General features: G+C 45.3%; 1 protein-coding gene across 25 annotated transcripts in view; it reads left to right on the top strand.

The window, feature by feature from the left end:
- Ablim1 (actin-binding LIM protein 1) overlaps positions 1-21249 on the top strand; it is a 288302-nt gene that overhangs the window by 60815 nt on the left and 206238 nt on the right. Inside the window, exon 1 of one of the 25 annotated variants that reach the window (XM_063288164.1) lies at positions 6929-12698. The exons of the other annotated variants lie outside the window; for them this stretch is intronic. Coding sequence (XP_063144234.1) covers positions 12644-12698 — 55 coding nt within the window. The 5' untranslated portion in view covers positions 6929-12643. Of the gene's footprint in view, positions 1-6928; positions 12699-21249 lie in introns of those variants that run through there. 25 annotated transcript variants of the gene reach the window in all.

The raw sequence follows: 21249 nt of genomic DNA, 5'->3' as shown, positions 1-21249 counted from the left end.
AAGTATAATTCTAAGTGCCCCAGCATGTATTTTTAGAGTTTAAATTCAGTATATTTTTTCCTTATAGATGTTTGAAGACTTTTTTATTATAAAAGTAAATAAGATAATATAATAAACAATTACTGATCTTGCAGGCTTTTAAGATTTTGTTTGCATTTGGATGTGTGTGTGTGTGTGTGTCTGTGTCTGTGTCTGTGTGTATCTGTGTGTGTGTGCATGTGTGTGTGTACCTGTGTGTGTATGTGTGTGTATCTGTGTATCTGTGTGTGTGTCTGTGTATCTGTGTATCTGTATGTGTGTGTATGTGTGTGTGTTTGTATCTGTGTGTGTGCCTGTGTGTCTGTATCTGTGTCTGTGTATCTGTGTGTATGTGTGTGTGCATGTGTGTGTGTGTGCATGTGTGTGTCTGTGTGTGTGTCTGTGTATCTGTGTGTGTGCATGTGTGTGTACCTGTGTGTGTGTATGTGTGTGTGTGTGTGTGTTTACCCATGTGACACAGGTACTTGCAGAAGCCAGAAGAGGTCATGAGACCCTCTGGACCTGCACTTTCAGACAGCAGTGAGTCACCAGGCCTGGATTTTAGAAACAGAACTCAGTCTCCTGGGAGAGCTGCAAGAGCTCTTAGCTACTGAGCCATCTCTCCAGCCCCACAAACAGAATGGAACTTAAGATTGGTTTTAGATTTACTTTTGTTATTATTTTAAAATTGTGTGTGTGTATGTGTGTGAACATGGCTATGTGCCTGAGGAGGCCGGATGCCTCCCATCCCTGAAGCTGGAGTTTCAGGCAGTTGAGTCACTTGACATGGGTGCTGGCAACCGAACTTGGGCTGTCTAGATCAGCAAGCTCTCTGAACCGCTGAGCCATCTCCCCAGCCCTGTGAGCATATTTGGAAGCTGTTCTCTATGGATGTGTGTGGTTTCTCTTGGATAAACATCCAGCTGGCTAGGTCGAATGTTGGTAATGTTTGGTGCTGAAAGGGACCGGCGAAACTTTTGTTAACAGTTACATTGCTTTCCCCTCTTACTGGGGCTCCCCACAGATGGTATTTTGTGGGACATAGTAATGATTTTCAGTGATTTGAGCTTGCGCCTCACACTGGCCTGAAAACCAATTATTTGAGAAGTCTTCATGTGTGTAGTAGTCAGTCAATTACAAATCTCCCTTTGGGAGCTGTATGAGTTCCACACACTCTGTGTCTGTGTTTCGTTTGGCAGACATTTTCTTCCAGCCTGAGGTTTCCTGTGCACTGTACAGGAGAGTTCCCCCGACAGCCTACATGCTAGTCAAGTAGCCCACCACTGACTTATGGTCCGAGCTTGTAGCCTTTTAAAACAAGGTCTTCCCGTGTAGCTTAGGCTGGCTTTGAGTTGTTATGCAGCCCAGGGTGGTTTTGAACTCATGAACTTCTGCTTTCACCTGTCAATGACTGGAAGAGTGGGCAGTATACCTCCACACCTAACAACTGTGCTATTTAAAATGATTTTTGAATTGACTGTGTGTGTGGGTGGCTGCCTCCATGTATGTTTGCGTGTCACACGTGTGCTCGATGCCGTTAGAGACCAAAAGAGAGCGTTGAATTCATGGGACTGGTGTTAGACAATTGTGAGCCACCATGTGGGTGCTGGGAGTTGAACCTGCTTCCTCTGGAAGAGCAGCCGGTGCTCTTAACCTCTGAGCTGCCTCGCCAGCCCCCAGTGACGTTCTTAACAGTCTTTCAGAGAATCAATGTACTTAGATTTAATGAAATTTGTCAGGGTCCCTCGGTTGGATTTTAGTATCCTATCTGCACATGGTAACAAAAGTAATCTTTTTGTGCTTCTTTTGAAACTCTATAAGTTTATATGTTGTGTTTATATCTATGATCCATGGTCCATTTTGTAATTTTTCCCCCAGGTATGAATGTCACCGCTGTTGACAGTGTTCCTTTACTCGTTTGTATATTTATAGAAAATTTATTAATAATGTATAAGTATGTATCTGTTTCTATGTTGTCTGTAGTTTCCTTGATCAATGTATTTTGCATCATGCTAGTATTACACTGCCTTGATTAATATGGTCTTATAAAATAGGCATGGCGTATGGTATGCATTTTCCATCCGCTTCCTTCTTTGTGTCCATGAGTGCATGTGGATGTGTGTGCAGATGTGCATGCTCCTGTGTGTGCTTGTGTGCGAGGCCAGATGTTAGCCTTGAGTACCTTCTTCAGTCACTCCTCTCCCCATTGGTTCTGAGACCCCTGTCTCTCTCAGATTTCTTGGAGCTCATTGCTTTCACTAAGCGGGTGGGTCAAAGCCAGCCTAGTCCGTCTCCGCTCTTCCAAGGCCGGGATCATAAGTGCACACCACACACCTGGCTTTTATGTGGCCCCAGAACGTGACCTGAGTTTCTCATGATGACCCAGCAAGCACTTTAATGACTGAGTCATCCCCATTCCTTTTTGGCTTTTTAAAAAAATTACTTTGTACCGATAGCTCAGTGGTCACTGGAGAAGAGAGGGGCAGAAGGATTGTGAGAGCCACAGGGTCAGGGAGGTTGCGGTGAGACCCTCTCCTAGTAATGTCAGAAGCCTCACCAGCATGACTGCCTAAACGTGAGCTGAACAAGGAAGCAACAATAGACATATCCAAGTGACTGGGAAAGACCACGATGCCTCAGCCTATGTGAAGAGTGACAGGAGACTGGAATTCTGGGAGCAGAAGGGTCTTCCCAAGGGAGCAGCATGCAGGTTGGTTATCCAACACCAAGGGGTGGGCAATGCCTTGAATCCCAGAACTCGGGAGTAAGAGGTAGGAGGATCTCTGTGAGTTCTAGGCCAGCCTCTTTTATATAGTGAATTACAGGCCAGCACAATGGGACAGACCCTGCCTTTTGAAGGTAGGTTATATGACAGGAAGCCACAGCCCCTGGGTATCCCTGGCTTCCTGTCATGCCATCTGCCATAGAGTCCTCACCAGAGGACAAACAGATGGCCTTGAGTTCACTCAGGCTTGAACTTCCAGCCCTCAAAGCTGTGAGCAAAATAAACCCCCACTTTAAAATAGAAGGGCCCAGCCTTAGGTGTTTTGTTTTATCAACAGAAACAGACTAATGCACCAGAAGAAAACACTGCTAACGTTAAAACTGTGTTTACATTCTGGATAGCAGAAGCAGGCAGAAGACTAGGCCTCCTGTGTCTGTGCCTGCACGTACGTGTTCATGCATAGAGTAGGCACACATGTAGGTCAGAGGTCAATACTGGGCATCTTCCTCACTGGCTTTGGTCTCTCACTGGACCTGAAACTTACCCTAAGGATCCCCCTGTATCCTCTGCCCCCATTTCTAGAACTAAAATCTCGCACCAGGGTCCCAGCTATTTTATATAAGTTCTGGGCTCTGAACTCAGGTTCTCATGCTTGAGCTGCAAACACTCACTCACTGAGCCACCTCCCCAGCCTGAGGAGACGCTGTTCTGTGAACTAAATCTATCTGGGTCTAAAGCAGAGGTTCTCCACCTTCCCAGTGCTGTGGCCCTCTTAATATAGTTCCTCACGCTGCGGTGACCCCCAGCCATAAAATTATTTTCATTGCTACTTCATAGCTGCAACTGTGCCACTGTTATGAATCCTGATGCAAATATCAGACGTGCAGGCTGTCTGACCTTTGACCCCTGTGAAAGAGCTGTTGGAGTCCCCAAGAGCTTTGTGTGTGACCCGCAGGTTGAGAACCACCGCTCCAGGCAAGCATTGTGGAATCATGGTCAAAGGAACATTCCCAACAACTCTTATTTTCCCAGGAGTGGGTTACTTTACCGTAGTGAAATTTCAAGTCATTGTTTTGCTAACGACTTAATCATTGGTTGTTGTAGTGTTTCCTGGAGCCGGATACGTTCTGTCCCGGATTCACAGATTTCTAGATCCGATGCCTACTGATCACTGCAGAGTTCTCCTCCTCCCAGGTTTAACGAAATAGTTTACATTTTTACTATTTTTTAAAAAATGATGTGCGCTGTCTGTGTGTGGGTTTGTGTGAGCCCAGTGGTTACAGCCTCTGGGAGAGGGCTTGAGGCGGGGCACAGGTGAACAGCCACCTGACTCAGGTCCTCTGGGACACCAGCAATCCCTCGTAACCACTGAGCCATCTCTCTAGCCCCACTCCCCACATTTCCTTGGCGTCTTTGGTTGGGGATCGATTTCCTTCCTGTTTGAGTCGATTCTCAGTAACATTTCCAGAAAGGCTGCATGAGAGGTCACTAGAATTGACGCATAGCTGATAATTCCTTGTTCTAACCACAGGCTCGATTGGTCTGGAGTAGATATACAAGGAGCTTGTGAGTGTGTGTGTGTGTGTGTGTGTGTGTGTGTGTGTGTGTGTGAGAGAGAGAGAGAGAGAGAGAGAGACAGAGACAGAGACAGAGACAGAGACAGAGACAGAGATGTCTTTGGCACTTTTCTCTGAAAATGTGAAAAGCTGTGTTCCATGCCTCTGCCGTCAGAGTGGCTGCCAGTCTGGTGGCTGCCCACTACTTTTCCTTTCATAACTTTCATAATCTGTTTTTACTCTTGGGCTTTAAGACCATCTCTGTGTCTCTGGACTTCTGAATTCCCACCAGAATACTCCCAGCTATACAGCTATGTGTCTGGTATCTTTTTAATCCTCATAAATTAGTAGGAAGGTTAGTGAGCGGGTTCCCTTGGGGGATTAGTTTTTCCTTTTTCTTCATTCCTGGTACAGTTTTCCTCTATAACTGTATTGGTTTGAATCTAGAGAGATTTCCAAACTGAATGCTTAAATATATTTAAGAAAACACTGCCCCCAAAGCAGTCTTACCTTAAAATTCTTAGCGCACACCAACTATAGAATGATCTTCTAAAATCTTAAAGGCAAAGTACGGAACTTCATATTGATGTGGAAAAGGTTTGGGAATTGAATCCAAAAGCTGATGATGTAAAGGCTAGATAATTATCGAAATTAAATATTAGGGCTTTCTAAGCAACTGGCTTATTAAACCAAGCAACGGGCAGGCTCTCTGTTTGATAGACACTGTCACTCTCACACTTGTCCTGTCTTGGCCTGTCTTCATCACATCACGGTTTAGATGCCTGTAAACATGGATCACCTGATTATTCTTCAGGAGCCATTTTCACACGTCATGTACGTAGGAACCTTCCGGCAGGTTCCGGCAGTGCTGGGCCTTCTCCCCTCTGCTCACTGGCATCTGCGGGCTGCTGCCCTGAGCTAAGTGCTGACGGCAGGTTCTCCTCTTCGCTTTGCTGCTGGGCAGGTCAGCTGTTCCTGAAGCTAAGTGCCAGCTCATCAGGGCCGTTCACCGTGCTACAGGGCAGCGTTTGCCCTGAGGTAGCCCAGGCCTTGCAAGCTGCCACACCAGTTCTTCATTCCAGACTGCACTTTTAAGTAGCTGTTCGTATCTCTGACTCAGACTATTTTATAAGTGCCACTTAAAACAAACAAACAAAAAAAAAGGACCTGTCCATCTAAAAAATGTCCTTGCAGCAAGGGCTTCAAGATGCTGCGTTTTGGTGAAGAAGGAAGCCGACGGGCTCTTGAGTTCTGACATAACAATCCCACTAATCCCACACCTCTTGGTTTGCTGGAGCAAAGGTTCCCGTCCTCCCTCACCCTCCATCTCTTTGATGTACTTGCATGGCCACAGGCATCTCTAGCAGCAGAATTCTCTAATTTCAACAGAATAAATCCTAAGAGACCTAGCTCTGACTTAAACCTCTGTACTGTGTGTTCTCAGTCTGTCTCAGCTCTGTTACAATGGGGCTTCTACTGCTGCCACCTCACAGAGATCTGTCATGATGTCACATGGATGGCCTGAAATTGTAGCAGCAGAGAGACCTATTTCCCTATTCAACTTGAGAACCTTATGTTCTCATCTCTAAAATGGGTACAAGGGCTGGAGAGATGGCTTGATGACTAAGATCTTATACTGCTCTTGGGGAGGACTGAAGTTTAGTTCCCAGCACCTACAGGGTGCTGTTTGTATCTCAAGCTCCCTGAGAAATCTAATGCCTCTGACCTCCATGAGCTCTTGCACACATGTACACATAGACACAAACGCATACATATTATTTAAATATATACATATATGTCCCGTCTCCCAACACACACACACACCACACACACACACACACACACACACACACACACACACACACACACATCCTTTAAATAGGAATAGCAATGGTAACTTGAAGAAAAATGTGAGTATTAGTAAGAACATATAGAAAGTGCTCTCACTAATCCCTGAGCATTTTAAGGGCTCAACAAGGGCTCTCCACTGTCTGTAAGTGCAGTGATGATATTTTTAAATCATTGGTATCACTGGTAAGTGGGTCAGTTGCTGGAGATTCCTCTTGAAGGACTGTTCTGTCTCCTAAGGGGAGCATCTGCCTTCTTGTACAGTCGTGAAGGGCTATCCTGTTTCGGTCAGACACTGACTACAGAACAAGGTCTTAGCCCTTTGACTTAAACAAATGTTAAACCTTCTAGATGCTACTAGAGAGGCTGTGAGATGTTCAGAAGATCCCAAGAGATCTTGTTACAGTGCAGATTTTATACTCTGCTGTTGTGAACCAGTGATTATTTTCCATCGATTTAAATTAAAGGCCAGAATTTTTTCATTTTCTTTCTTTCTTTCTTTCTTTCTTTCTTTCTTTCTTTCTTTCTTTCTTTCTTTCTTTCTTTCTTGTCTAAAACAGCCAGGTTCTTGCTATTTTTCTGCCCCTCACTTCTCTGAATCGTGGCACCAGGTGGTGGCAGCAAACACCTTTAATCTCAGCACCTAGGAGGCAAGTGAGTCTAGCCTGGTCTACAGAGCAAGTTCCAGGAAGCCTGGGCAATGCAGAGAAAGGGGGGGGGGGAGGAGGAGGAAAGGAAGGAAGGAAGGAAGGAAGGAAGGAAGGAAGGAAGGAAGGAAGAAAGAAAGAAAGAATGAATGAATGAATTCCAAACAAAAAAAGAATGTTGACTTGTAGTCCTGTGGACGTCATTGTGTATCAGAAACGGCTCTTAAGAAAGGATTTATTACAATTCCAGATCACAGCCTCACTGAGGGAAGTCAAGGAAGGAACTCAGTGCCTTCACACACAGAGTTCTTGTTCAGAGAAAGAACTCATAGCCAAGTACAACGGAAACCCTAGAGAATGCTGATCGACAACGGGGGTTTATACGATTCAGAACCAACTGCCTAGGGATGGTACCGCCCACAGTGGGCTGGACCTCTTATATCAATCAACAATCAAAATAACCCTGCCAGGTATGCCCAAAGACAGCCCTAGTGACCAAAAGGAGAAAGTAATTGGGGACATTCTCTGAGTGGCACAAAGCAGACAGATCCTTGGGCGGGCCCACTCCCTTTCACCTGCTTCAGTCTAATTTAAATGTAAATTCAACTTTCATCAACCGAATATGATTTGTTGCTGTGATTTTCATTAAAACTACTGAACATTTCTTATGCTGAGTCATCAAGGCTCTAGCTAACTTTATCTCTAGCCTCTTTGTCTGGTACTTTTTTTTAGAAAAAGCATTTACAATGCTAATAAAGGTGACAACTGCCTGGGTCCTGCTTACACGGAGCCGCAGTGCATGATGGGTAGGATAGAAGGCGTGTCTGCCATTTGGGGAGAGCTTGTGCATTGGTGGGTGTTGCTGCAGTGCACAATGGGATAGATTGTTGGTCAGTCTTTGTACCTGTTTTTGTTGTTGTTGTTTGTTTTTGCTTTTGTACCTGGTTTTTTAGGAGGAGCTCAGACATTGGTGGATGTTGCTCAGAGCCTAGGGCTCGGGAAACCTTGCTTTGATCCAGCACTATGGAACCTGGCTCCAATCTCATTGGCGATCATTTTCCTTTTTGTTTTTGTAAAATGAATTGATTAGGTAAGGTGGGAATGATTTGTTGTGTGTTTATGAGCCCTTTCTTCTAATGAAGGCTTATCTGGAGGCCCAGAAGATAAAGCTGGAGAACTGACATTTCTCAGGAAGATTCTGAGGTGGAGCCTAGACCTACATTCTTCCGGTTGCTCAGCCCTAGAGCAGCCTCCAGGAGCTTATCTGTCAAGCCCTTGGCTTTAGTGGTAGAAAGCCTCCCTCTGGCTCCCTCAAGCCTAGCTTTGTGCTTGAGGGCATAGAACGGGGTATCATGTGACCGTGGTTTGCACATAGTACTAAATATAAGTTTGTTCTTGACTCCAGTGGGTCAAGGTTATTAGGAACCCTGAAAACCTCTGCTACTTCAGTGTTGGCTTTTTTGAAAGGCTCGATAGCAGGGGTTTGTTGTTGTTTGTTTGGGGTTTAAGGAGGAGGGTTTTTGAACTTTTTTTAAGTCTTTGAGGGGGGTGTAGAAGGTCACTGGAAGGAGCAGAGTGGAAACAGTTTTTGGTATTACTATCTGGATTCTGGCTCACCCTGTGAAGCTGTAGCTAACCCAGCTAGCTCCTTTTGATGGAAAAAGAAAATGATGTTTTTGGAAGACACAAAATCTGAACCCAAACAGAGATAAGACACTGTGCATTTCCAAAGTCAACAGGAAAAAATTTCCGAGTAATTAGTGTGCTGGAGACCGTAAGTAAAACAGTCTCTCATTAGAGAGTAGATGGAAAGACTTTTGTCAGTGAGTTACCAAACACACAGGGAAATGCAGAATATTAAACTGAAAGTCCCCCAACGTATCCTGGTGAGCTGAGATGGGATTGCTGGCTCAGGGAAACATTTTTATTTTATTATAACACAGAACACTTTTTCTTCTTATTAAGTCTGAGCACAGCTTTCAAAGAGAAGGTTCTGGAAATGTAGTGACTTTGGGCAAGTCGTGGAGAGATAGGGCAATGTGGTAGCATTTCCACGACAGGCATGTTTTTCAGGGTATTTTTATTCTGTCCCCTACTTATGAGTAGCAAAGAAACCGTAAAGTGCAGCCAGCTGGGCACAGTGCCAGGGGCACCCTGCATTCCTCGGGGAGGAGCTTCGACTGCAGTATTTTGCCATTTTGCCACTGCTGTCTTCATGTGTAACTCATGAGGCAAATGAGAATGAAACTGATGTACAAGTTACGAAAACACACACTGTAGCAAGTCATGCTGATTTACTCAACAAAGTGGGATCTCATCATGGGGCAGTAATGTATTCTTTTCCTTATAACCTTCCCAGGTTCTGGGACTGGAGTGTTTCTACATCTTCTTATTTTTTTAATTACAAATATCACTAAAGAGAAATGCCTGTCTCTTTTTACAGGGAAAACAGAACGCTTTAATTTCTCTCTACCAGGGAGACCTAAGAGCCAGGGCAAAAAGATACTGTTGCAAGGGGGAGGAGCCAGGTTTTTGAAGATGTGGAAAACCTAGTGTGAGAACCTCGCAGGAGAGAAGGCAAACAGTCAGGTGACCACTGCCAAGCGCATTCTGAGTGTTGTTAGTCTCTGTACACAGAATCCATGCAGTTGTGGCCGTGGGCACTGACATTGACTCTTTGTCTGCACGTGTTCCGTGAGCAGAACTTTATAGAGAAGCTGGAGGTGTGGGCGTGGCGTCCTGTGGTCTTCACATTTCACTATGACAGTGTTCAAGCCCTACAGACCCAAGTTCAAGTCCCTGTTTACCTGCCTCAGAGCAGTGACCCTGGAAAGTTTAACTGTTTTTGGTAGTTTTACTTTCTTCCTCTGTTAAAAGGACATTAGCAGTGGTCTTTACCTCATAAAGCAAACTCTCTCAGAGTCTCAGAACTGACTCCATGGGCTCTGCTCCGAAGCGGTGGGTAGACACAGGGTCCAGCAGTGGAGAGACAGTTGGCGCCACAGACTCTTCCTGGTCTCTGCTTCCTGTTGAGGCGTGGGGTAAACCCCATGGTCCTTTTAACTCTCAAAACCCATCTCTTTTGTCCTCACAGCTGAGCTCCAGCTGAGGCTGGTCTCCAGGGCTGAGGGCTGGACATCATTATAACACAGATTCATTTTTTCCCATCTTTCTAGACAAGGTCTAGAAGGTTCTTCTTCTTTATTGGATATGACCTTTTAATAAATTTGCCTTTCATAGTGGAGCCATTTTTCTTACAAAATTCAATTTGCTTCAGGCTTCTGTCCCTTGTGCTTAGTCTGAAAGATTAGGTGAGGGCCCTGTGGTGGTTCATTTCGGAGATCTGCCGCATCTTGTTCATAGCTCATCATAAATTACACCCTGGTTGGCTTCATCTGCCTTGTCATTGCAAAGGTATTCTCAGGGAGGTCTTTTAACGAATGGGATCTGTTGTCAGGTTTGCTGTTTGGGGTGTGTGATTCCCAGGTCAATATAGCAGTGCCACAGGCCACACCTTACTGCACCTGGAGCCACTCGGGCCCATCGGAGCAAATGGCAAAACCCAGCTTAACCTGCAGAGAAATTGTCTTCATACTTTCCAGACTGCCTTGGGCAAGTCCCTGAATTCTTTGGCCTTTAAAGGCTTCTCGACTTTCAAACTACAGTGTAAAGTTTCTCTCAGATCCCTGCCAATGTGTTTTAGAATAGCATGCTCGAAACTGTGGTTAATAGTTACACAAAGCTCTGGTCAAATAAATCTATGAACTGCTTCTTACCTTACTCATCTCTTAGTTAGGTGGCACATGGGTCTATTAATATTAAATCTGGCTGAGAAGCCTGTTCAATGACATTTATTACTCAAGCATTTCTCAAAGACAGGTGGGCACACTACTGGAAGCACTCTGATGTGTTTCTTTGCCATGTAACAACCACTTTCTCAGGAGCAGTTACAGAAGCGGGGATTAGGAAGCACCTCAAACTTCAAAGGTAGCCTGGTCCTGTCAGGTCAGGGACACCCAGGTCCCTGAGTTTGTAACACACCATAGCCATTTAACTACTAAGTGGTTGCGTGTTTTAACTGTTTGGCTCTAATAAATTGTCTGGTTAGACAGAGGTCGTATGTGGAGGAGGCTAACTGGGGGAATTGCTTTCTTGATGATAAAGTCTCAATACTAAATGTTCTCTGTTCTCAGTTGTCTAGTCTATGAGGGGCTGGAAGCCATACTTTTAGCCAGAACTATTTTAGCTCCAGAAAGTAGATGGGGCACACTATCCTTCACTCCTTTCTTCCCTTGATTCTCTGTATGTATGTGTATGTGCACATGCATGGGCATGTGAGCAAGTGGAGGTCAGTGACAACTTTATGTGTCATTCCTCAGGCACTGTCTACCATTTTGGATGAGACTGAGTCTCTCATTCACCTAGAACCTCACCAAGACTGGCTTCCTTTAAGTTTTAAAAGGCCACCAAGAATAAAGACAGCAACTATGGTAGACCTATGTGGTTAATGTTCAGATGGCAAACGTCTCAAAATAACAAAATAGAGCACCAGGGCTGAAGTATGAACCACTGTCACAAGACTTCCAGGCAGCAGGTACAATCAGGTTTCCATCAATGTAAGTGGCCTCCTGGAACCGGCTGACACATGACGGCTTTGCAGGTGCCAAACATTTTATCAGTGAGTGATTTAGCTATGGCCCTGTGTCTGGCGCCTGGTACCTTGCCAGGTCAGGAGAACATTATCAGAGGCCCTGAGTCTCAGGCCGTGGCCCTGCGGTAGGGTAGGACAATGGTGGACTCTCGAGTATGGTGAGCCACTGGAGGCCACTACAGATCAAACCTGTTGGCAGGAAGAGGGACAACTGGACTCTTGAGTTGATCAAATTTGTTATTAACGAATGTGTTTTTGTTTAAATCACATTTTGTTTGTGAATGCTGGACTTTACATTAAATCGCGGTCTCAGAATGGTGCTGGTGGTTGATTCCCTGTTGGAGGAATTCAGGATTCTTCCCTCCCAGTGGATCTCCTCCTCTCTCCTAGACCATCCATGTAACCAATGCTGAGGGTCTTAAGTCCTTTCCCATTTAACCTGAGTTCCCCAGTAGGCAAAAGTCTCAGGTGTTCTGACGTAACTGGGTCACCCAAGTCCGTGTCCGGTGTTCCCAGGGGTGCCCAGGTGAAGGTGCAGGGTGCCTTTCCACATAAAGGCATTGCTTACACCAGCTCCTGATGGAAAACGGTTCAAAGTCAACCCCTGCCAGGGCTTTATCAGTCCCCAGAGCCAAGATGAGCAGCTGATAATGAGAAAAGCCCCTGCAGTTGCTGCACCTTCCTTATCTTAGTATTAAACATGTAATAGTAAAAAGAGAGAAAACTCGCCCATCTGGTTAAGATGGAAATTCATTTAGGGAAAGGTGGGTTTCGAGGGGGAGGAGGATATCATCCTTCTTCGGTGTCACCTCTCGGAGCTATTGGGAAATGACAGTGACCAAAATCTGCACTCCGGATTGTGCAAACTGAGCCAAATCCTAGGAACATTCTTGGCATGCATTCTCAGAACCAGCCAGCCTTCTTCAGAAGCCATGGTGTCAGGGATCTGAGAGGTCCTTTGGGCTGTGGGAATGCTGGGAGGAGTGCACTGTAGGTGAGGAAGGTGCTAGAATCACACAGGAAACTCCCCATTCTTCCTGGGCCAGCAGCACACCCACGATACACACCCCTCCCTGACTTAACTCAGCCCACAAACTCCTGGGAAGAGAGCCAGGCCCAGCCTAGCTTCTGAGCAGTGGACTCAGTCCTTCTGTGCACCAAGGAAAGCAAAGCCAGAACCAGAGGCTGGTACAGGTTAATGCCGGAAATGACGGCGGTAGTGGACCCTCGCCACATCTCTGAAGGCTGCAAAGGTTTGAGTGACATTTTGTGAACTTGGCATTCATGTGTCTATCAGGGGACTGTCTTAGAGAGAAGGAAGGATGCAGGGCTCTTTCTGTTGTTTAAAGCCATGGGATGCCTATCTTTTATGTTAACATAGAAATAACATAGAAATCTATGTATTCCAAAAGCACATACTGACATGAAATGCTTATCTCACATGTCAGCATATGTGTAGACATTAATAAACAGGGCTGTTAAACTGGGCAGGACTGTTTTGTACAGGAGCACAGCAGGTGGGCAGGCTAACCCGTTGGGTACTTTAAGGGCATCCTCGGTGACAGTGGCCAAACACTTGTGACTGTGTCTCTGAGAGTTTTGTTTCAGTTTGGATGCTGCCCTGGGATATTTTCTCTACAGTTTTGTTTTAGGGAAAGACTTTCTTCTTCCATGAGGCTGGGTTACCTTGGTTTCTGGAGAGCAGGCAGTAGGGCATGCCACAGAAGGCAGACGGGCTCTGTGCCCTCCCCCTTCGATGCTGGCTCTGTCTGAGTCTCAGCACCTCCGGTCAGCTCAGCCTGGTTCAGCTTTGTCATCCTCCCGGGCACTTGGAGGACTGGGGCACCTGGGTCTGCTTCACATGAGCACACTTGTCAGGAGGCATGACGGCATTCAGGGTTGGCACGAGGTAGATGATGAATAATTCATGTGGCCTCTCAAGCTTGTAAGTTTTTCCAGTAAAAGTAATTCTCAGAGCTCAGGCTTTAACAACCGGGAAACACGATCCTGCATTGGCTATTGATCTGTCTTAGACAGTAACTGGAAGATGGACACTGACAAACATTGGAATAGGAAGTTTTAAAGTTGACAGTAGCCCTAGGTGGGCGGTAAGCCAGAGTCAGTCTCAACGTTTCCCTCCCTTCATCCATCCTAACTGAGGGATTAGATCACGGGATTTTTACATACTCTCTGACCCTCCTTGAAGGCATAATCTAAATTTTAATAAAAATACTGTGCATGGTATTATCATTAAGATGTGTTAGTGTGTGTTTTCTGGTTAAAAAAAAATACCTACAATTCTATGATTTTCCTAAAGAGGTCATAGCGACAGAGCTACAATGTCTCAGGATGTGTCTATTTAAATACACGCTCGGTATGATCTATAAGATGTGATAAAACTGCTATCTTATTTTTAAATAAATTCAAGGTCTTTTTTTTTTTGCTTGTACTACACAAAAGAATGGATGTTCATCTTGGTTTCCAGGAATGTCAGGGTAAAGGACAGAAAAATCTTACGTGACAGAAGAGATTCTAAGCCAGTGGAGTAAGCCGTAAGTGGGTGCTATTTCTAGAGGCTAAACCCGGAAGGAGAATCTTTTTTTTTCCCCTTTGCTTTAATTGATTCCCTTTCTATTCCACGACATATTTTGAAGGTTTCTGGCATCTCCACTTGCTGCCAGCTGGAACTCACTAGTTAACATGAATCTCAGTCATAATTAGATTGGAATTCGGCGAATTATTTCAAGACTTAAAATCGGACACTCTTTATGTTTGGAGCAAGGAAGGGTCTCATTGCTCTGTATCTAAAAAACAGAGCTCAATACAGGACTTATTGGCAATACAGTCACTATTGTTTGTGTCTTTCTAACCAGTCCAGGCTTGCCTTAGATTCGCTATGTAGCCCACGTTGGCCTTGAACTCTTGGCTGTCCCAGGCATCAGCCTCCTGAGTGCTGGGATCACAGCATGTGTTACTAGGCTTGGCTATAACAACATATTTTTATGAAGTTGGTAATTTTATAAAGGGATACATTAAATGGACAGGAGTCTGACCATAATTAAACATCACTTCAGTCCTCACTAGTTGGTTCCCGGATATTTTCAAACAAACATGCTTATCCATCCCTTTCCCTACTAGAGTAGATCCGGTCCCTTCTCATAGAGTACCTAGAGAGCTTTAGGTTTAACTGCTTACTGAGGGAAGATTTTTGATGCCGTCATTTGTTCTCCTCAGATATAAATGAAGTGCATGAGCTAGCATTTACATATGATTAATAGTAATTTAGGCATCTGAGATATCAGCCCTCTATTTTATATTTAAATGTGACTGCTGATACCTAGGTCTCCATCATTTGCATACACACTTTAAAGGCTGCCATGAAAGCCAGGATAATCATCAGGAGACGTTTAACCAGCCTTCCTGCCCTGTCACTCATTCCCACAAAGAGGGAGAGTGTGTCTGTGCGCCTCTAGGCTTCCTGGGAGAGGATGGAGACCGTGGATTCACAGCTACTTCAGCAAATGAGCTCTGCCAGCGTCCATGAACGTCAGCCAATCAGAGCATGCAGTTGCCAGGAACTTGCGGGAGGAGTGAGGACCAATAGCAGCCAGGAGCATAGAGCACCCGTCCGAGAAAACAGCAATAGCAGGGCTTTGAGAGCTTCTGTCCAAGTCTCATCTCCCCACCATGACAGTCACTCTATTTCCTGGCTTATGACTACACCAAGCTGCCTCAAAGACCTTAATCTGACGGACAGTATGAGTCCAGAATTCCCTTTTTGATGGCGCCGTTCAGGGACCCATACTGCTTGCGTTTGAAGCAACCTTTCAGGAGTTGTGGGGCGCATGGTCTTTGTCAGCATGGTAGCGGAGTGACAAGCACCTCTTTATTGACTGTTTCATATAGGAGTCTGCCTCTGTCTTCATATAAAAGACTATGCTGCCCAGGTGACTGCGACCGTATTAATTCACTCAGGCCTCTCCTTTTCAAGGTTCTTGTCTTCACTCATGAATTTATTGTTTTTAACTTTCAAGTTACTCTCACCATGATAGCCTCTAGTTGGTAGTGCCAGCTTTGGTTTTTTGCCCCATGCGTTATGGAGTCCTCCCGTGGTTGTTCATGAGCTTTCCATTTGTGGCATTTAATTCACCAAGTACCTCTCCATTGATGACAGGTGGTGTGGTGGTGTCGTTCAGAGTGGTGAGTCCCTGTCTTTATGATCTCAGAAGACCCACTTGTGTGCCAAAGCTGTGTTTGGCGGCCATCCAACAGGAGGCAGTTATGCCCTGGGGGTGGGGGTGGGGGACAGAAGGATTGAGACAGAAACTTGGAGGGCATGCCATCATCCACAACGTGTAGGGTGGTCACAAGAGATGCTGGAGGGCTTTCTGGTATTCCAGTGACCCTGTTGGTTACCAGGGCCAGGTCTGACTATGAGCCTCCCTGACTTCACAGGCAGCCTCCTGTCCTTGGGAGCCATCACTGCCTCTTCTCGCAGGGTCACAGACACCGATGATTTACTCCCCCCTTGTTAATGGGACAGCTTTTTGGTGAACTTCAAAGTTATTTCTTTTCCCGATATAAATGTATTATATAAACTTAAAGCAGGAGAGAATGGATCTGTTGGACAGAGGGTCCTGGTTAAGTCCTTGGCTTCTAGAGGCAGAGACTTGGGTCAGATCATAGCTTTGACACCTCTTCCTGTGTAACCTTGGATGAGCGTCTTAATTTAGAAAGCGTTTATTTCTCCGTGGTGTGTATAAGTGTTGCGTGTGTATGTGGACATGTCTGTGCATGCGGGTGTGGAGGTCACAGGTCACACTGGGTGTTTTTCTCAATTGCTTTACTACCTGACTTTGTTTTTGGAATGGCGTGCTCAATGATCCAGGAGTTCACTGATTGCCTAGGCCGGCTGGCCAGTGAGCTCCAGGCACCCACCTGGCTCTTCCTCCGGCTCCCAGAGCAGAGATTGCCAACGCCTGCCTCAGCACCCGGTTCTGTTTTGTTTTGTTGTTTTAATGTGGATACTGGGGATTAGAACTTGGATCTTCGTGCTTACACGGCAAATATTTTACTGACAAGCCATCTCCCTGCGGTTGTTTCCTAATTTTTCCTTCTCTGGGAGGATGCGATGGGTGCTGCCTTAGTTAGGGTTTCTATTGCTGTGATAAAATGCCGTGAACCACGTCAGCTTAGGGAGGAAAGGCTCTATGTCAGCTTATAGATGTTGTCATCCAGGGAAGTCAGGGCACGAGCTCAAGGCAGGAGTGGAATCGGAAGCTGATGCAGGCCAAGGAGGAGTGCTGCTTACTGGCGTGCTCCCCATGGCTTGCTCTGCTTTCTCCGTGCTCCCCATGGCTTGCTCTGCTTTCTCCGTGCTCCCCATGGCTTGCTCTGCTTTCTTTCGGACTAATCTGCCCAGGAGTGGTGCCGCCCCCAGCGATCTGGGCCCTCTCCCAATCAGTCATCAACCAAGAAAGTGCACTGTGGACCTGTCTGTGTTGGCATTTTCTCAACTGAGGTTCCCTCTTCCCAGATGACTTGGATCAAGTCTACAAAAGACTAACCAGTGCATGGTTGAAGGCTGTCCCCTGAAGCCCAGGTTGACCCTGAACCTCCTGTGTCACTAAAGTTGACCTTGGACTCTAGATTCTCTTCCTCCCTCCACTTCCCAAGTGTCGGGAATACAGTCATGGGCTACCACACCCAGCTTGAGTTTTTAATTTCTGTAATAATAAATTTCTATGTCTGTAAACTACGGGTAACACGACGACCTGTTTTGCAGGAGTATGAAAGTTAAATGAGAACATCTATAAAACTCACACCCCGCCCAGGATAATGAACAGGTTACACAGTTCACAATCACAGCTCTATCTGGACATTGTTTTGGATTAATTATATTGTCGGCTAGTCCTGTCTAGTTTGGGTTATTTCCACTTTTAGGGGTTTCTTTTTGTTTTTGCAGATTCTACTTTGGATTATTTCTACTCTGAGGTATTGTTTGCTTAATAGGAATCATACCAGAAAAGACTTTGATTGTAAAAGCAATGCATGAGAGACTAAAGCTGCATTTGACGGACATCCAAATCCAGGGGTAACCCCTGCCCTCTGCTTTATTTATGTTATATGTCATCACAGCCACGGATATTTTTATATTTACAAATCAAATGGCAGCTTTTCCCAGGTTTTAGACCAGGTTAGCCTCTGCCTCCCTAATGCTAGGATTAAAGGCAAGCACTGGGCCGGTGTGCTGCTGCTGCTGCTGCTGCTGCTGCTGCTGCTTCCTCCTCTTCTTCCTCTTCTTCCTCCCCCTCTTCCTTCTCCCTCCTCCTCCTCTCCCTCCTCTGCTTTTTCTTCATCCTCCTCCTCTTCTTTCTCTTCTTCCTCTTGCTCCTCTTTCTCCTCCTTTTCTTCTTCCTCTTCTTCCTCCTCTTCCTCTTCTTCCTCTTTTTTTGTCTTCCTCTTCTCCTCCTCCTCCTTCTTCTTCACCATTTTGTCCACTTACATTTCAAATTATATCCCCCTTTGCCTCTCTGAGAATGCTCCTCCACCCAATCACCCACTCACACCTCACTGCTCTAGCATATCCCTATGCTGTGCACCAAACCTCCACAGGACTATAAGGCCATCATCCTCTGCTACATATGTATCTAGAGCCATGGGTCGCTCCATGCGGACTCTTTGATTGGTGGTTTAGTCTCTGGGTGCTCTGGGTAGTCCAGTTAGTTACTATGTTTCTTCCTATGGGGTTGCAATTCCCTTCAGCTCCTTCAGTCCTTCCCCTACCTCTTCCATTGGGGTCCCAGGTCTCAGTCTGTTGGTTGACTGAGAATTTATTTGCATCTGTATTGGTCAGGCTCTGGCAGAGCCTCTCAGGGAACAATTATACCAGGCTCCTGTCGGCATGCACTTCTTGGCACCAGCAACAGTGTGGGTGTTTGGTGTCTGCGGATGGGATGGATACTAGGTGGGGCAGTCTCTGAATGGCCTTTCCTTCACTCTCTGTTTCTTCTTCTTTTTTTTTTTTTTTCGGAGCTGGGGACCGAACCCAGGGCCTTGCGCTTCCTAGGCAAGCGCTCTACTACTGAGCTAAATCCCCAACCCCTCTCTGTTTCTTCTTAATGGGGCTTTTTGCCTTGTCATTACTCTTCAAAGTTGAATGAATTGGTAATCTACTAAAATGCCTAACTGCTCATCCTTTGAGCCATGTAAGGAAGTCTGTACACCGTTCCTGTAAAGATCCAGATTCCGAGATCTCCCGTCTCACTGTGTCTAAGTCGACGTTACTACTGCACTTCCACAACAGACTGCTTCTGCCCTCTGTTTTTCTGTTTTACTAAATGACCCTTTAAAAATAAAATAAAGAATTCCAAGAAGAACGCGGGGCCAGCAAGATGCTTCAGTGGGTAAAGGCGCTTACCACCAAGTCTGAAAACCTGAGTTCGATCCCAGAACCCATATTGTAGAAGCAAAGAACCAACTTCTGCAAGTTATCCTCTGACCTGCACATATATGCTGTACACACACACACACACACGCACGTATGCACGCATGCAGGCATGCACACACATGAGCGCTTGCTTAAAAAATATTAATGAGAAAAATTTAAAAAATCAGCCTGAGGACTGTTGCTGCCCTGGAATGTTGTAGTGCGGTGTACGGTGAGCAATTACATAATCATAAACACAGTTCTGAAGCTTGAGCCCACCCTGCCTCTGCATGGCTCACCAACACCTCGTTTGGTCCTCCTGGAGGGAGAGTCTAGGTCCAGGGACCTCACTGATGGCCAGTGTCTTATCTCGTATCCCACAGCACGGAACAAAACTACAGAGTGAGGAAAAGCCAAATAGGATTGGAAAGCTAATTTTCAAAATTGACAGTTTCTAAGTTTGTCTCTCCTTTCATTATTACATGGTTTCTTTTGATGTATGAAGTGTGTTTTAAAAAAAAAAACTTTGAGTGCTGTTTCTGAATTTTGCATTTACTTATAAGTTGTTGAGTATAAAAGTAAGACCCTACCATTCCTTGTGGCTCACCAGGGAGAAAATAAAATCGATACATGGTCACTTATACACCTTATTTGTCTGAGGCAGGGTTTCATATGGCCCAGGCTGCTTTCAAACAAGGATAAATTTAAACTTCATTATCTCCTGCCTCCACCCACATGCTCTAGGACTGCAGCTGTGCACCCCACATGCACTGGGATTGTGAGCATGCACTTCACATGCACGGGATTGCGAGTGTGCACTGTTAGACCTGCTTTATTGGATGAATCTCAGGGTTTCCTTGAAACTAAGCCACCATGGAATAAGTCTTATGCCCAGTTAACCTGAGTCAAAAGGGGTGTGGGAGGAGACAATTTTAACTCTCAGGGACCTTTCTAACAAACTCAGAGCTGCACAGGTGGGACCAGTAACCAGGGCTGCATGGATCAAATGGTAAGAAACACAAGATCTGAACCCTCGAATGAGTAGCCTAACGTGAACTTTGTAAAGGACACAGTGGAGAATATTTTGGCCTTTGTGAGGCAAATGGATGCTGGTACCACTATGTAACTGGGAGTCTAGCAAAAAAGCAGCCATGGGTAGCCCACAAACAAATGGATATTGATGTATTTCAATAAAGCTATAAGGCAGCAAGCATTGCTTTGCAGAGCACTGGTCTAGGCTATTGAAATAAAGAGAAGCAAGCCAGGAGACATACTTTGAAATAGAGAATATGGTCTTTAATGCAAAGAAGATTTGTTTCGTTTAACCAGACATGGTTTAGAAATGAGTGCAGAAAAAAATTTTGTCGTATTGGTCATTCATTAGATAAAGTTTCCATCGTCCTAGTGCGCTTTGGTCAGAATGAGAACTAAGTTCTGGATGAGTGTCTTGCTACACAGGGCATCTACTCTGAAAGCCAGTTTGAAAACAGGCTTACCAGCAATGCTAACATTCCTGCTTAGCGGCAGAATGAGAAAGAGGAATTAGAGAGACATTAAGGAGACACCTAATTAATGTGATTTGGTTTTATGCCACTTTTAAGTTTTTATCTAGCCGATGTGACCTAGATTCTCATATAAAGGAATTAAGAGGATTACCAGGGATGCTTTTTCTCTATTAATTAGGAAATAATATGCGGAATTCAAGTCAGTATCCTTCAGCCTCATAAGTCCATACAGATTTCGAATAAATGGGCATCCCAGGTTTCTTGTCATAGTTGGAGAGAGACTAAAGCATGGAATGGTGCTAATGAACAGGCATGGGGGGGGGGCAGGAAGGGGGGCTGGGAAGGGCAAGTGGGCAGTGTTACTTTGTTTTGGCTAAGAATCTCTGACACCTGTTTAGTCCCTTAGAGTCTGCTTCAAGCTGGTGGGTTGACGCTTTCCAGGTTCCTGTGGAGTAAATCTAGACACAGAAGGGCCCAGAGTACAGTTTGGGGAAGTCAAGGCAGAGGAATGCTATGGAGAGTCCCAATTCTATTAAAGCTTTACCAAAGCTTAATATTTCCCAGCTCATACTTTTCAGGTCTGTCTTTCTGCATCTATCTATCCATCCATCTTTCTAACTACCTACCTATCCATCTATCATCTATCTGTCTGTCTATCTATCTATCTATCTATCTATCTATCTATCTATCTATCTATCCGTGATGGTTTGTATATGCCCGGCCCAGAGAGTGACACTATTAGGATGTATGGCCCTGTTGGAGTAGGTGTGTCACTGTTGGTGTGGACTATAAGACCCTTATCCTAGCTGCCTGCAAGCCAGTATTCTGCTAACAGCCTTCAGATGAAGATGTAGAACTCTCAGCTCCTCC

Source organism: Rattus norvegicus, chromosome 1 (assembly GCF_036323735.1).
Source record: "Rattus norvegicus strain BN/NHsdMcwi chromosome 1, GRCr8, whole genome shotgun sequence".
In the NCBI taxonomy this organism is placed as follows: domain Eukaryota; kingdom Metazoa; phylum Chordata; class Mammalia; order Rodentia; family Muridae; genus Rattus; species Rattus norvegicus.
The sequence above is the reverse complement of the archived record's forward strand: the minus strand, read 5'-3'. Positions and strand labels throughout refer to the sequence as shown.